The following is a 16098-nucleotide window of genomic DNA, read 5'->3' as shown; positions in this document are numbered from 1 at the left end:
ATTTGAATTGTATAGAGGGGTGAAATTTGACAACTTTTAAACTGTATTTTTAAAAAGGGGTATGACTAGTAAAAAAGAGGGTGCATTTAGCCAACCCCAATTTTGTTTGGTTGTCCAAATCTTCATAAAAGGAAATGATGAGGTGACTCATCCTTTTATTTTTTATTGTATTTTCTAACAGTATGGCCCAGTACCCAATTTATACACCACTAGCTTACTAATTTCTCTTCGCAATAACCAAATTATATTTCAAATTATTTAAATATATAATTAACATAACTATAAGTGGTAAAACTTAAATATTTATTCCGGTAATTAAAACTTCATAACTTTTTATTGGCTGTTGAATTTTTGTTTTCAAGATAAATATCAAGATTGAAATTTAATTAAACCACCCGGTCCGGTTCACCAGTTCAGCATGTAACAAATTGTCTGATAGATTCTGAAAACAATATAATCAGAATTTATTAGACAGTCGGTTGCCGGTTAAACCGGCGAACTAACGGTAGATATATTATGATTATGGATACAACCTTAACGTTTAATATCAACCTTTTATTTAATCGGTCTACATAAAAGGATAGCATTACATTTGTAATGAAAATGATATATTTATTAGACTTGTGTGGTGGATCAATAGACGGTAAAAAAAATAAAAAATTCAATTAATCGTATATATAATTCAAAGACAAAATGGATTACATATATGACATAGGCTGTTGATTATTCAAAAAGCACACATGCAAATGCAATGCACTAATTATAAAATGTGCAAATCCTCATTTTCACAAATACAACATTGTGATGAATGCAACCACTCCAATGTACAAGCCATGCAAATCGCTACCGGCTCCCGAAGCGTCGGCATTGTCGCTACCGGCATCCGTTGTCGGAGCGACATCATCGGCCCCAGACTTTTTCTTTTTTAAAGGCTCTGGAGCCGGGGCAGGAGCTGATGGGCCAAACAGGCTCATTGGTAACAACACTTTGTCCACTTGGTACACTGCAAGTGTACCATCAGTGTAGATACTATTTGACACGGTCGTGTCCACCACCCCGGTTGACACGTTCACTTGGTTACCTGAGGTGGTTACATTTAACGGAAATTTGTTACTGGCGGTATCTCCAGCCTGTGTCCTTAACGGATTACTAACCGTTTGAAGTTGTGCGTTAGTTAGGTATGTTGGGACCACATGAAACTGTAACAAAGAGACTTTCTCTTGATCAGAAAGCGAATTTAATGTTCCGGCTTTGAGGGAGGAGAAAGCGTTGTCGGTGGGGGCGAATACCGTCATCCCTTGGTTGGAGTTGTTTAGTTGTGTGTTGATTTGATCACCTAATTGTGTGACTTTCATCAAGCGGATTAGGGTGGTAAATTGACCGGCTTTTTCGAGGATCTTGGTGATGTTAGTGGGCCCGGTTGGTGCTGGTGCCGGAGCTTGAGCGACGACGACGATGGTGGTGGTGGTGCATTGAAGAATGATTAGTAGTAGTGTTAAGAATTTGAAAGGGGTAGATAACCGGAAGTTTGTTGCCATTTTTTCAAGAGAATGAATGGTAAAATCTTGAAAATGTGGGAATTGGTTATGAGGGTGTGTGGATGTGTAGGGGGATTTTATGGGGTGATGGTTTGGTGGGATGGTGTTGTTTATTAGTTGGAAAGGTTACAAGTATAGTTGGTGGTTTGTTGCAATTGAAGTACCAACCATGGGTCCAAACATTTACAAATTACAATTCCATAGGGTTAACTAGTTTTCTTTGATTGTCATTTCAATAAAGTTTTGTTAGCAACTTTTAATTCAATAAAGAAACACTTTTTTAAGTTGAGAGCTATAAGAAATAGATACATATTTTGTTCATTTAACTCTAATACAAAATTTGGGTATGTAATGTATGCTTTACTTTTTTTTATCTTTATTACATCATCCAAATATTGCTTGCATTATGTTGTTCTTCTATCTATTTAAAACTAGTTTTGTATTGAATGCGACACTGTCACGTGTTATATATCAAATCTAAAATAATCCTAATGTATTTTTTTATAAATCAACTATACGGCACGTACTTATTAATTAATAGAGCTTAAGTTAAAATATGCTACAATATAAACTAAAGGGGTTGTTAATTAAGGTAATTAGTACCTATGATGAAATGAAAGAAGAGTGTTAAATGCCAGGTTTTAGTTTGCTTAAGAAGGCAGGAAAAGCATGTGTTATCATATCATACAATCAAAGTATGGTGGAGTCAAGTGGGTCTCTTTCTAACTTAGACTACAAGCTACTGTCATATTCTATTGTACAAGGGCCACAAGGCCTTGTTGTTGTGTGTATGCCTGATTGGGTCCATTTAATTTCTGTAAGCCCAACCCAATATTTCAATAACCAGCCCAATAGATTTTTCCTGTTTAAGTTGTTTTTTTAAATACAATGCAATTATAACCCAATATTTCAATAACCAGCCCAATAGATTTTTCCTGTTTAAGTTGTTTTTCTAAATACATGCAATTATAACTTTTGTCACAACAGACACTAATAAATTAAAGGTCAAAGTATTCTGAATGGTTATATTATCTTAATTAATATTTAAAGTAAATAACTTTTAGGTCTATTTAGTTTCTTGGGTTGACCTATTTATTTATTTATTTTATATATGTTTTTTGTCATCAATTTAAATGATTAGGTATATCAAGATCTAAAATAGAAATCTAGATAAGATTTTATAACCAATATATAATTGCTTTGTATACATTTGCATTTTTTATCAAACTATAACTTTATAGTACTATTATGCAAAAAAGTAAAACTGAAAAAAAAAAACCTAAAATAAAAAAAATCGGTTGAACGGGTCATATTTATATTAACCCACGAATATATTGGTCGTTTTTAGGTTCATATATCTGACACGATTTCGAATGTGTGTCGTGTTCATGTCTATATATATTTGCATTTTTATATGTCAAGTGTCAACCCTCGAACACAACCTAGTTAGGCTTTAGGATCCAAAGCAAAAGGATTAAGAACAAGAACAACCTATAAAGGCAGTTTATAGAAAGATAAGTTTTACATAAATATGTCAAGAATTTATTTGAGAGATCATTAAGCCTTTTCTTACCCGAAAGATTTAACTTGAGTTTTTGTTAGGTGAAAGTCAATATTAGATTGTGATATTGTTAGGTATTAACACACACATGAACAACAAACGAGAGCAATAAAGAAGACACGAGATTTACTTTTTTTTGGTCACAATGTGTAACCTACATCCACGAGGGCAATTAGGGTTTGTATTTTATTGAGTGATAATTGTTTACAAGTACTTCTCCCAATTATCGGCTGCCCGCAAGGGACGAAGCCTACAACTCCAACAGATATAACACAACTTAAAGTTCAATGATCATATATACAATATTAGAAAAATGAAATTCTTGTGTTATAATATAACCTTATAATTTAAAACAAAATCAAATGTAACAAAGAATTCTCCAATAAATTGCAACCATGATTCCATGTTAACAACTGACAAAAGGAAGAAAAGAAATGCAACCTAATAATAATAATAATAATTGTTTTAATGATGAATAATTGCTAAAGCCAAAACAAAAGTTGTGAATCAAAACTTTGTATGATTACATGTAATATATATATGATTAGTATAAAGTTGTTATTTGTTAATTACATTGATTTAAGGATTGTTTTTGGAGGTGGTAACAAATTTTATAGGGTTTATATATGGTGGTATTATGTGGAAATATAAGAGTTTTTTTTTTAAATTAACACAAATCATTGATAATATTTTTAATGAATTTTTATACACATATACTAGGTTAGAACCCCGTGTATTACACGGGTTGAATAAATGTAATTTTATATATTAAATAATAAAAAGTTATATTTTTATGAACCCCGTATATTGTACGGGTTAAATAAATATAATTTTATATATCAAATAATAAAAAAAAGTTATATCTTTAAAAACCATGTGTATTACACAGATTAAATAAATGTAATTTTGTATCTAAATACTAAAAACGTCGTATCTTTAAAAAAAACCCGAGTATAATCGGGTTGAATAAATTTACAAAATAATAAAAAAAATACATCCTTAAAAACCCTGTATGTTACACGTGTTGAATAGATCTAAAAAAGAGTTATATCTTTAAAAACCATATGTATTACACATATTAAGTAAATGTAATTTTGTATATTAAATACTAAAAACGTTGTATCTTTAAAAAACCCGTGTATAGTCGGGTTGAAAAATCTACCAAATAATAAAAAGAAATTATATCCTTAAAAACCCTGTGTATTACACGTGTTGAATAAATCTAATTTTACATAGCAAATGATAAAAAGTTATATAATATAATTTTGTATACCAAATAATAAAAAAAAAGTTATATTTTTTAATAAATTAGGATAACATTTAATATTAATCTATTATTTATATATTTAATATAAGATAAGTAGGAAAGAGCGATATTTGTTTTAAAAATATATTAAATTAACAATTTAGATTTGAGGATAATATTTCATTAAAGTATGATAAGATTTAATATTAATTTATTATTTATTTAGTTAATATAAAATAAGTATAAATTTGAGGATGCTTTCAATGAATGACACGTATTCAGGAGTTGGTTTCTTTTATTATATAGTATAGATAAGTTTTGCTAAAGCAATTATTAATTATTAAAAAATAATATAAAAAATAGTTTGTTATCACAAATATCTTATCAACGTCTTATTAAAAAACTAATATAAAAAAAAAAGTTTTGTTGTCACAAATATCTTATCAACGTTCGATTATATTTATTAAATTAAATAATATTTAGTAGGAGGGTTATCTATAATTAATTAAAAGAAATTAAATTAAAATAATAATTATCTATAAGAGATGGTCTAATATGATGATAAGTGTCCTTAAAGTGGTTTCTTTTATTATATAATATAGATTTGTAAGAGAATTAAATTAGACCGATATCAACTTATATTTTACTTTTATATGGAAAAGGAAAGAAAAAGAAATAAAAATGCATATTTGAGTACCAAAACATGAATCCGTATTTAAACAAGTTTTATAGATGCTAACTTTATAATTAATGTAGTTTTAGGATATTGTGTTCAAAATAAGCTACTATTGATTATCAATATATCTGATTATATTGATACTAAGAAAAGCCATATTAATTAAATCTAGGCTATTGTTATCAAGTCCTTGTAACTTTTAAGAAGCCAAGTAATACTAAAATAGTTCCTTTTTTTAAACAAATTATATTGGACCCTTTGTATTTTTTACTTTTTAGCAGGTTCTTAAAGTCTTAAATCTTAGAGTTAATTACTGTTTTCGTCCCTGTGGTTTGTCAAAAATTACTATGTCAGTCCATTAGTTTAAAAATTGCAATTTCAGTCCCTGTGGTTTCACTTTCATAACCATTTCAGTCCACCTCCGTTAACCCCATCTATTTATTCTGTTAAGTACACGTGAATTGACCGTAATGCCCTTATTAATAAAAAAAAACAAAAAGATATCTAAATGAGTTAATTACTGTTTTCGGTCTGTGGTTTGTCAAAAATCACTATTTCAGTCCATGTGGTTTCACTTTCGTAACAATTTTAGTACAGTCTCCTAACACCGTCTATTTTACCGTTAAGTTTTTAATGAAATACATAAATTACCCTTGTGTTAATTAAATATGGACTTATATGATTTTATTGTTGTATGACATATGGACTTAAATTGGATTGTAGGGTTCGACCCACCATGGCTTCAGTAGAAGTAGAAGTCTGGTACTATTTTTAAATATATGGTTCCAAAATTTTAATTTTGGATTTTAGAATGAGAAAATGTCCAGGTAAGCATTATTTTTCAAAGTTATTATGTTAATTGATGCTGCTAGGAAGATATTAATTGGGGTAGGGTAATGGGTCGCCGGACATTAAGAGGGTGGGTTGTGATGCCGAGACTGGACTGAAATGGTTACGAAAGTGAAACTACAAGGACTGAAATCACAATTTTTAAACTAATGGACTGAAATAGTGATTTTTGACAAACCACAGGGACGAAAACAGTAATTAACTCTAAATCTTAATAATGAAGCCCACCATGGTCCATGAATAGAGAAACTGATAGAGGTGCACAACCTGGGTTTATGTCCCAAACCAGTTCAAGTTGGAACTAATTCGGATCAACAAAAGTCAAAACCAATTTGTTGAAATCAGGTTGAAGAAACTCAAAGGATTGTGTGTTGACCAATTTGAAATCGGGTTTGACCGATGTTGAAGAAAGTCAAAGGATTGTGTTTGACCAATTTGAAATGGGGGGGGGGGGTTGTAAGTGCATTACCAGGACTTGGATCATCTGTAGTCAATTCTTGTAGATCTCATGATTGACACGTGAGGCGACTAGGCAAACATAGCATTTACACAATAAGTAAGTTTTTCATGATTAGTGAAGTGTTTTTATGGTTAGAAATTTTGATGGATTTTCATTTGAAGATGCATAGAGTCACATTTCTAGAAAAAAAATAATAAGTTTTCTAGTTTTTCGAGACCGACTAACATATTGTATTCAGTGGCGGATTCAGTAACATTTTTCAATGGGTTCGTTTTGGTAGGTTTCAGGTTCATCATATATTTAATAATTTTATTTTCTTACTTCACAATTATGGTTCAGTCTCTACGGTGCAACTACGTCAACCGACAACTTCTAGTCGTATTATTCAAATGGTTTATGAACAGAATCACATACGAGCCAACTAGCTAAAGCCGAATTTAACCTATTTTTAATTTTAATACACCAATTAAGGTTCAATATCATACTTTACAAAATAACGTGTTTAAATCCATATTTTGTCTCATAAAAAAATTATTAATTAAAAACTACAATAATCATGATTGCAATCAGTGAAGTAGGTCCATTCAATCAAAGATACTTTGTTGACAAATGAATGAATACGCGTAATGTTTTGTTTTTGTTTGTTCATTGAGTCCGGGACCGCCACCACCAAAAGGCTTGCACCTCATCAAGTCAAAACCACCCTTATCTTATTCTATTAGTTTTTTTCTTCCTTGTGGTTGTGGACCATGTGGCGGTGATCATGGTGCCACAAGTCTAGTGGTGGTTCGTTACTCTACCACCAAATTAAGCCTCATATATATGTATGTAATTACACCCACCAAATTAAGCCTTATGTTATATATGTATGTAATTGCACTACTATACAAAGGAGTAATATTGTTGGAGGCAATGTTGTAAAACAAGGTCTAGAAGGCTAAGTAATTGATCTAAGGTACGGTGTTGAGACGATAATTTTCAACTCCGTCTAATTACTTGAAATCGATCAAAGACCATGACTAGAATCGGATTTAGTCGGTCAACTCGGGATGAGTTTGACTTAAAGAAATAAAAAAAATTTCTATATCTATAATATTAATGAATGAACAATTTTTGAAATACTTTAGTAGTTGAACATGTATGTTTTTTATTTATATTAATGTTCATGTATTTTGTTGTAAATGTTAGTAAAATTGTGATATTTGACATATGTATAATTTTTTTCGAAAATTATTTCCTTTATAATCATCATGACTGAGTAATCTCCGTCTAGGCCGACTACTCATAACTGCTCAGTCGACCGATTTGAAAGCGCCTAGCGACTTCTGCAACCATGGTCGGAGGCGAGAATGACTGAAGGATGATGAAATTGCTCTGAGCGACCATAGGAGAATGGCCGCATCGATGAGGCAACAACAATCAAGATTGGCTCTATTGTCAGGATCAACATCATTTCACGAATATAAATCAGATTTTTCTCTTGCGTATGTTTATATTGTATATACGTATTTATATTTTAAATTTTATTCTAAATAGTTTTTTTACCGTTTATATTTAATATTTGTTTACAATAAAAAACAAATTAATACTTTTATATTATTGATAAGAATAAAATAAATTAGATATAAAATATTCTATCGGACTATACACACTATCAGTTATCCGTTTGGTGAAAGTTACATCGCTAATCCATCAATGAAACTGTGATGAAGTCATTCATTTTATCAACATGACCCTCTTCACCATGAGATATTTCTGTTGATGATATCAATTATTTTATATAGTGTTAGGGCTGTCTAGGCTTTTATAAATATACCTGCTCACTTTTGAGACAATCGTTAATGGAATGTTCTAAGCTAGATTTTCTAAAAGAAGTAAATAGGCTAACATCGCGTAGCTACGACACAATTTAGTGATACATTGCTTTTATCCAAGTAAAAGTCACCTCCCTTTTGCTTAGGGCTGTTCACGAGCCGAACCGGACCGATCTGACCTTTGCTCATGCTCGGTTCGTTTACAAACCGAACCGAACCGAGCGTTTTTTCAACCGAGCCAAAGTCGAGCGAGCGTCTTTCGATCCGAGCATTTTTCGAACGAACGTCGAGCGAGTATCGAGCATTGCATAACAAAAAAGGAAAGTGACGATGGGGGTGTTAGTCATCAGACTAAAGTGCAATTATGTCCGTCCCTGAGGTTTTGTCCAATTAGAACACAAGTAAAAAAATTAACAAATAACAAGGAATACAAAAAAAAACCTAACTAGTTCTATCGAGAATAACTGAGCGGGAAGATAAATCGTCGACCGATTGAAACATACCCTTGTTGTATTGGAAGTTTGAAATTGAATGAACTGATTGAAGCAAAACCCTAGCTAGTTGGCGTCTTGGCGAGTGGCGATTGAGACATTGAATAATGATGGCCAATGGGAGGTTCTGAGTAGGATCTTGCAATTCTAAATCGAATGGCGGGTTGAGACTTGAGTATTGATCAATGTTTCACATTTAGTATTTGAAATTTTGACTCAATTACTCAAATGGACATTTAAGTATTGGACAATGACTATTGGTATTGAACTTTAATTCTAATTGCTTAAATAATCTCTATTTGGATCTTGGACCAAACATTGTTAATGTTTCACTCTAATCATTTCATTAAAAATGATATATATATATATATATATAGGAGAGAACTCCTCAAAGTGTGAGAACGGTGAGAACCATTCTCAGCCACAAGATCTTAGTGATTTATGGTTGAGATTGATGCACATGCTAATCACATGTCATTTTTATAAATAATAGGGGTCTTGGAACTACCAGGAGGGTAAAATAGGAAGATTCAAACAAAGGTACATATGCTAATCACATGTCATTTTCCCTAACCATATTTAAACGACAATAACTTTTTATACATGATTATTTTTTGAAAAAAAATTACACCATAAAACTCAATGTTTTTTATCTTTCCAACGAGTATACTATTGATATACTTTTTGAAAAAATAAATAAATGGGTTTTATGGAGTTTTTCTGAACCGGGTGTTTTATGGCGTTTTAGACTATGTATTTTCATGGCGTTTTTCTGAACTAGGTGTTTTTATGACGTTTTAACTAGGTATTTTTCATGGCGTTTTTCTGAACTGAGTGTTTTATGGTGTTTTCAACTGAGTTTTCCATGGCGTTTTTCTGAACTTGGTGTTTTATGGCGTTTTAGCTGGGTGGTTTCATGGCGTTTTTCTGAATTGGGTGTTTTTATGGCGTTTTATTTTGAACACCCGGTTCATGTGAGTAGGTTTTTTGACAATATTACCCCTTAGTGTAATTTAGCATTAATGTCACATGTCACCACCAAAATCGTTCTTACCACTCTCACACTTTTCACCGTTCTCTCTAAATCCTGACCCTATATATATATATATACACACACACACACATAAATCGAGCTAACCGAGCCGAACCGACCTGAGCGGACCTTTGCTCGTGCTCGGTTCGTTTACAAACCGAACCGATCCGAACCGAGCGTTTTTCAATCGAGCTTAATCGAACGAGCAAATTCCGAGCATTTTTCGAGCAAGCATCGAACGAGCGTCGAGTGCCAAGCAATTTGAACAACCCTACTTTTGCTTAACAATTGTTGAGATTAATGGATAAATGAAATAAAATTTAAACATTACTACTTGATATTATTGTCATTCTCAACATTGATGGATGACGAAAGGTTGGCCAAAAACAAGTTTAATAATTGGTCCTAAGTACCTTTACTAGCAAAGGTAAGTAGGGTCGTCTCCACAGGGAATGCGTGGTTAGTGTTGATTATAAAAACATAGATTAACTGAAAACTAAGAAAAACTATTGCTTTAATTGAGTTCTGAAAGTTTTGACCGAGTATGATTAAAAAAGTTATCAAATTTTAAAGAAAAACAACCCCCTCCGAGTTTCCAGTTCAGTGATTCACCCAAACCTGTTTAATTGATACATGTCTTGTTACATAAGATCATATGCTTCTAAGGACCCTATGTGAGATCGATACATTTTCTACTTAATAAATCATATAATTGATATGTCTTAATATTAAAGATCAAGATATCAACCACCATGATTTTAATATTTTTTTCTTTAACCTTCAAGAGTCGTAGAGTAGAGTGATAAGTATCTGATTCTCCGTTACAAGACTGAGGTTCAAACTTTGTTTTAATCGGTATCTTATCATAACCTCTATAAGAGTATATATAAGACCACCTACTCAGCATAAGTTGTGATTTAACCGATCCTATTGATTAGCATAATAAAATCTAAACTTTTTCTTACATTTGTAGCACGTTAACATTATTGATATAGTTTTTTGATTAAAATAAAACATGATAATATGTAATGATAATATAAAAATATGCACATGGTGTGTTTGCAATGTTCACGTTACATTTGTGCGATTATGGAGCCCAAACTTGTTGGTGCTCTTATCTATGACAAAACTACCTTTCCCCCACACTGGCCACTAAACAAAAACTAAAACATAGTTTTATAATTAGCACTTTTGTCCGACATATTAATATATTAATGTACTTTTTATTTTATTTATCTTAAGGCCGTTTGGCAACATCTAAATGATTAAGTGCTGAACCAGTAATATGTCTGAACCATTAAGTGCTGAACCATTAAGAGCATGTATAATGCTTAACCGTTCAGAGGCAAATGTCTGACCAATTCAGATTAGAGGTTTTAACCATTCAGACTCAGTATAGTGTTTAACCATTCAAAGGCAAATGTCTGAACCATTCAGACATTTGCTCGCGAAACAAATAGTCTGAACCATTCAGACATTTGCTCACGAAACAAATAGTCTGAACCATTAAGTGTTGAACCAGTAAGAAGTCTGAACCATTAAGAGCCATATTAGGAGGTAAACAAACAGCCTCTTAACCTGAATACCGAGTAAACATGTTAAAATAACCTGAAAATCGAGTATAAGTGTTAGAATGATGAGTTGGTATGATGATATGCAATTTTCTATTAACCTAACAGGTTTTCTAATTTAACTATTAAATCAAGTAATAAAAAGATACTAAATCTGTGAAGAATTAAATAAATAATTAATATAGTCAATGGTTTTGATTTTCAGTGTAGACATGTGTTACAAGAAAAATGGTTCAATCAGTCTCCATAAAATACACACTTTTAAGTGAAAACTTGAATAAATTAATAGAAAATCAGATAATGATTATATACCGGTATAAAATAAAAATATTTTTATATACAAGATAGGCGAGTAATACGAACTCAGCTCAGCTTGGCTTGCTTTATACATTATCATCATCAAACGTAGTATTTTCGTTAGCCTAAATTTTCAAGTGTTAAAGAGGATGCATGAGTATAAATAAAGTTGATATGTGTATAAAGCCGATGTACAAGTATAAAGTCGATACTCGAAATAGGGTTGCGTGTTATATAACTTTTAGTCGGCATAACTGAAAGTTAGTTTGATATATGCATATGAATTGTCGAATTCAAGTGCCAAATATGTAACTATTCCATTATTCCACTAGAAGTGTACATTGCCATTATTCAAGAATGGGGTAAAGTTGCATATTACCATATATAATAAAATATCGTATCTTTAAACCTCTTCATGTATGAATGGATTTTTACTTTAAATATTTATTCTCTTGCTCGTTGCTAGAAATATCAAATGCCGCTCAATAAAAAAAAAGAAGAAGAAGAAGCTAGAAATATCAAATGATTATAGGAAATAAGCAATATATGACAAATGTCAAGTTTTAAAATTTGATGACATGTACGGGTCTATATATTTCGTGTCTAAATAATACCGACCTAAACTGGTATCAGTGTCATTGGTCTAGTTTCCGGTCCTATAAAGAAACATATTAAGTATTTCATTTCCTTTTGATCAAAATCAATAAAAGTATGAAAACTGAAACTGAACCAGCTTGAACATATGGGAGTCTTTGTTACACAAAATCTACTATTAGAGTGGTCTTGATTCAATTCTTCAATATAGTAATGGTGTGCTCATGTTAAAACTTGGAACTAAAAAAGTTTCCATATTAAAAGATGTGGATGAATAATATAAAACTGGCAAATTGAATTTTAATAGTTCGAACTGACTTTTTTTGACCGATAATAATCTCAACTCAGTTAATTACCCACAATAATCTGAACTCTTCTATTTTGTTTGTAAAAAAAGTTAAGTTTTTTTTCCAAATTACAAACCGGTGTTTTCCAACTTTTGATCAGAACAAGAATACGAGTATATTGATGTAAAACTTACCTCGAAACAGTGCTCTAAACGACGAAAATGCTGCATCAATTCGGGTGTTTAAACTTATAACTAACAAAAATCAAGTCGTTTAAAGCATTATTTCAATGTAAGTTGTACATCAATCGACTCGTATCCATACTCTGATCAAAAGGCCGAAAACATCGGTTTGTAATTTGGAAAAAAAAAACTTAACTCCGTAATGTTTTTTTAACGGCGGACTATTTTACAAACAATATGGAAGAGTTCAGATTATTGTGGATAATTAACTGAGTTGGGATTATTATCGGTCAAAAAGTGCTAGTTCGGATTATTAAAATCGACTTTGCCTATAAAATTAGCTAGAAAACATGCCAAAATAGGTTAAAATTAGATTAAAATATATTCAAATGTGATTACGTACAACCAGGGGTGGATGTACCTCTTAATAAGGGGTAACCTACGTTGTTGCCCATTGACGATTCGACGGTAGTGTAAATTTTGAGATTTTTTTATGTTTTTTCAATTTCGTTTCCCCTTTTCTTTGATACGTTGCCCCTATAAGGGGTTTATAGATGATAGAAGGGTAAATAACCGTGTTTTAACATGTGTAAATATAAGGTTTTAAGTGTTTATCATCATAAAACATGGTTACTTTGAGTGTGTTTCTATTTGTAGGTACCCAAAGCTTAACGGATGGATATTGAAGCTAAGCGGGAGGTTTTCGGGAAGACTTATGAAGGTTAGAAGCTTACACACAAGTTGGGAGTTGAAAAATGCAAAAAAATGGTGAGAAACCAGTACTTGGCGCAAGAAGAAACCAGTTTGGCGCAACCTGGTGTCAGTTTGGGCGCAATACAGATGCTAGTCAGTCAGGGGCGCAACCTTGTGCCAGGGGGGGCGCAACCTTGCGCTGACAGCAGATAATCACGCGAAAATTCAGGATTTCACTTTATTTTAAGATATCTTCAACCCCAAAACGAGATATTCCCTAACCCTAGCCGTTTTCCACTTCCCAAGGACGAATTTTGGAGTTCCCAACCTCAATTTTCATCAATCTTTCATGCAATCAAACATCCAAGACAAGCAAGAAGATCAAATCATGATTATGATTGGCTAGATTCTTTTGTGGCCACCTCCGGGTGGATGGTTCATGTATGTGAAACTCAAACTTTGTTTATTTAGTTCTTTGGATTGTTTTTCATAACTTGAAGAATACTTGTGGTTTAGTTTTGTTTAAAAGAATTGTGAGTGTTGCAATTATTCATCTTTTACCATTCACATTCGGTTTTCTTGCATCGTGAGTAGTTTGGTTATTGGGTGGGTTCTTGGCACTTATGATTTGGTAATTAAATTGCATAGGTTATTATTAAAAACTTGTCTTTGATTATCAATCAAACTAAACCGTTAACAAGACCTTTTGGTATCTATCTAATTAAACAGGTTTGGGTGAATCATTGAACCGGAAATCCGGAGGGGGTTGTTTTTCTTTAAAATTGATAACTTTCTTAATTCTTCTCGATCAAAAATCTCAAAACGCAATCAAAGCAATAGTTTTTCTTAGTTTTAGTTAATCTAGGTTTCTACAATCAACACTAACCACATATTCCTTGTGGAGACGACCCTACTTACCCTTGCTAGTAAAGGTACTTAGGACCAAATTTTAAACTTGTTTTTGACCGACCTTTCGACATCGATCAATAGATCCGCCACTATGTACAACTTTCTAAATTATGTTATTTAACACAGCAACGGAAGTTAAGACTTATTTATATAATATAGTTTTTAAAGAACATACATGCATTAAATATAAAAGTTAAAAATGAATAAAAAATGTTGTTACTTAACCTAACTATATATCCGTTTTGATCAACATCTAAAAATATTGATACGTGCTTGATTCTAACACTCAGCATATTCATATTTTGAGTAGTATACATAGCAGGAATGGTTCAATTAAAAAAGGGTCATATAAACAAGACTATACTACACGTAGCGAACGAAAAAGTCTAATTTAGTTGAAAATAATGTCTAAATCGTTGATCACATAAATTTAAACGTTTATTTATGTCCATAATTTTGCTAAGCAGTTGTCAATTTTGAAGTTTGATTCCCCTATAAAGGAATCCCTTAAATTATCCTTATATTATCCTTATATTAAAAAACCAAAGGAATAAACAGAATTATCCTTATCTTAAAAAACCAAAGGAATGAACAGTAATAAGTAATAAATAATAAATATTATCCTTATATTAAAAAACCAAAAGAATGAACAGTAATAATAAATAATAAATATTAAAAAGAGAAATAAATATCGGGTACCAGTACCGGTATCAAATTTACCAAACTGAGTGTATTTTCGGTATTCGTTCGGCACCGGTATTCATCGGGTTTTACCCTCAAATACCGGTGTCGTACCAGTACCGACCGTATCAAACCGTACTGTACCAAGTATATTCGGTACCGGTACCCACTTTAGAGGATTTCGGTACCGGTATTTTCGGTACCGGATAAGTAATAAATAATAAATATTAAAAAGAGAAATGAATTATCAATAATAAAAATAGAAATAAATCAATAGTATCGGGTACTGGTACCGGTATCAAATTTACCAAACTGAGTGTATTTTCGGTATCCGTTCGGCACCGGTATTCATCGGATTTTACCCTCAAATACCGGTGTCGTACCAGTACCGACCGTATCAAGCCGTATTGTACCAGGTATATTCGGTACCGGTACCCACTTTGGGGGATTTCGGTAACAGTATTTTCGGTACCGGTTGGTACCGAGCTCATCAAATCTTGTAGCAATGCAAGTAATTGCACAGTTTATATTACTTTTCATACACACAGAAAGTAAATTGTGTTTCGTTTGAATGGGGTTTTATATACACAACAACTTATTTTGCTTTATTTTTTTTATGTTTTTACGTAATGAATGAATTGTAGCATGTAAAATAAACTTGGATATTTAGATTATTGATGAGCAAATCGTATCAAATACTATAATCAAACCGGTATCGTATCGGTACCAAATTTACTATACCAAATCATTTTCGGGTACCAATTTGGTACCCACCTTTCGGTTCGACATCGGTCTAGCACCATACCTATATTTATTGATTTTTACCTTCAAATACCATAATTTATTGTACCGAGCATTTTCGTTGCCGGTACCTAATTTCGATGATTTTTTGGATTGGTACTTTCGGTGCCGTTACCGATACCGAGCTCATCCATATTTTAACGTGTTAGCACTGTAATAACTGAACTGAAAACAAACAAATTTCCAACGTGTAGGACGTGTGGGTCCTATTATTATATATTAGGTTATTTAAAATCGCTTTTTTTTGGACGGATTGACTATCCTTTTCACGACATTTTTATTTATGTTTTGATATTCGGTATCTGCTTGCCGTTACTGACACACGTTTTGCAGTCATTGGGTCCCCACCGCAACGCGCGGACAGAAATATAACTAGTTTTATTTATTTTTACATGTAATAATATATCAATTTATC

The 16098-nt window shown here is 32.0% G+C and overlaps 1 protein-coding gene across 1 annotated transcript; it reads right to left on the bottom strand.

Annotated features, from left to right (window-relative positions):
- Positions 1 to 644: 644 nt before the first annotated feature.
- Positions 645 to 1607, bottom strand: LOC110927058 (fasciclin-like arabinogalactan protein 11). Its single transcript, XM_022170647.2, has one exon. The coding sequence runs from the start codon at positions 1536 to 1538 to the stop codon at positions 786 to 788; it is 753 nt and encodes a 250-aa protein (XP_022026339.1). The 5' UTR covers positions 1539 to 1607; the 3' UTR covers positions 645 to 785.
- Between the last annotated feature and the right edge of the window lie 14491 nt (positions 1608 to 16098).

This window comes from Helianthus annuus, chromosome 2, assembly GCF_002127325.2.
Source record: "Helianthus annuus cultivar XRQ/B chromosome 2, HanXRQr2.0-SUNRISE, whole genome shotgun sequence".
In the NCBI taxonomy this organism is placed as follows: domain Eukaryota; kingdom Viridiplantae; phylum Streptophyta; class Magnoliopsida; order Asterales; family Asteraceae; genus Helianthus; species Helianthus annuus.
This window is presented reverse-complemented; position numbering and strand designations above follow the sequence as displayed.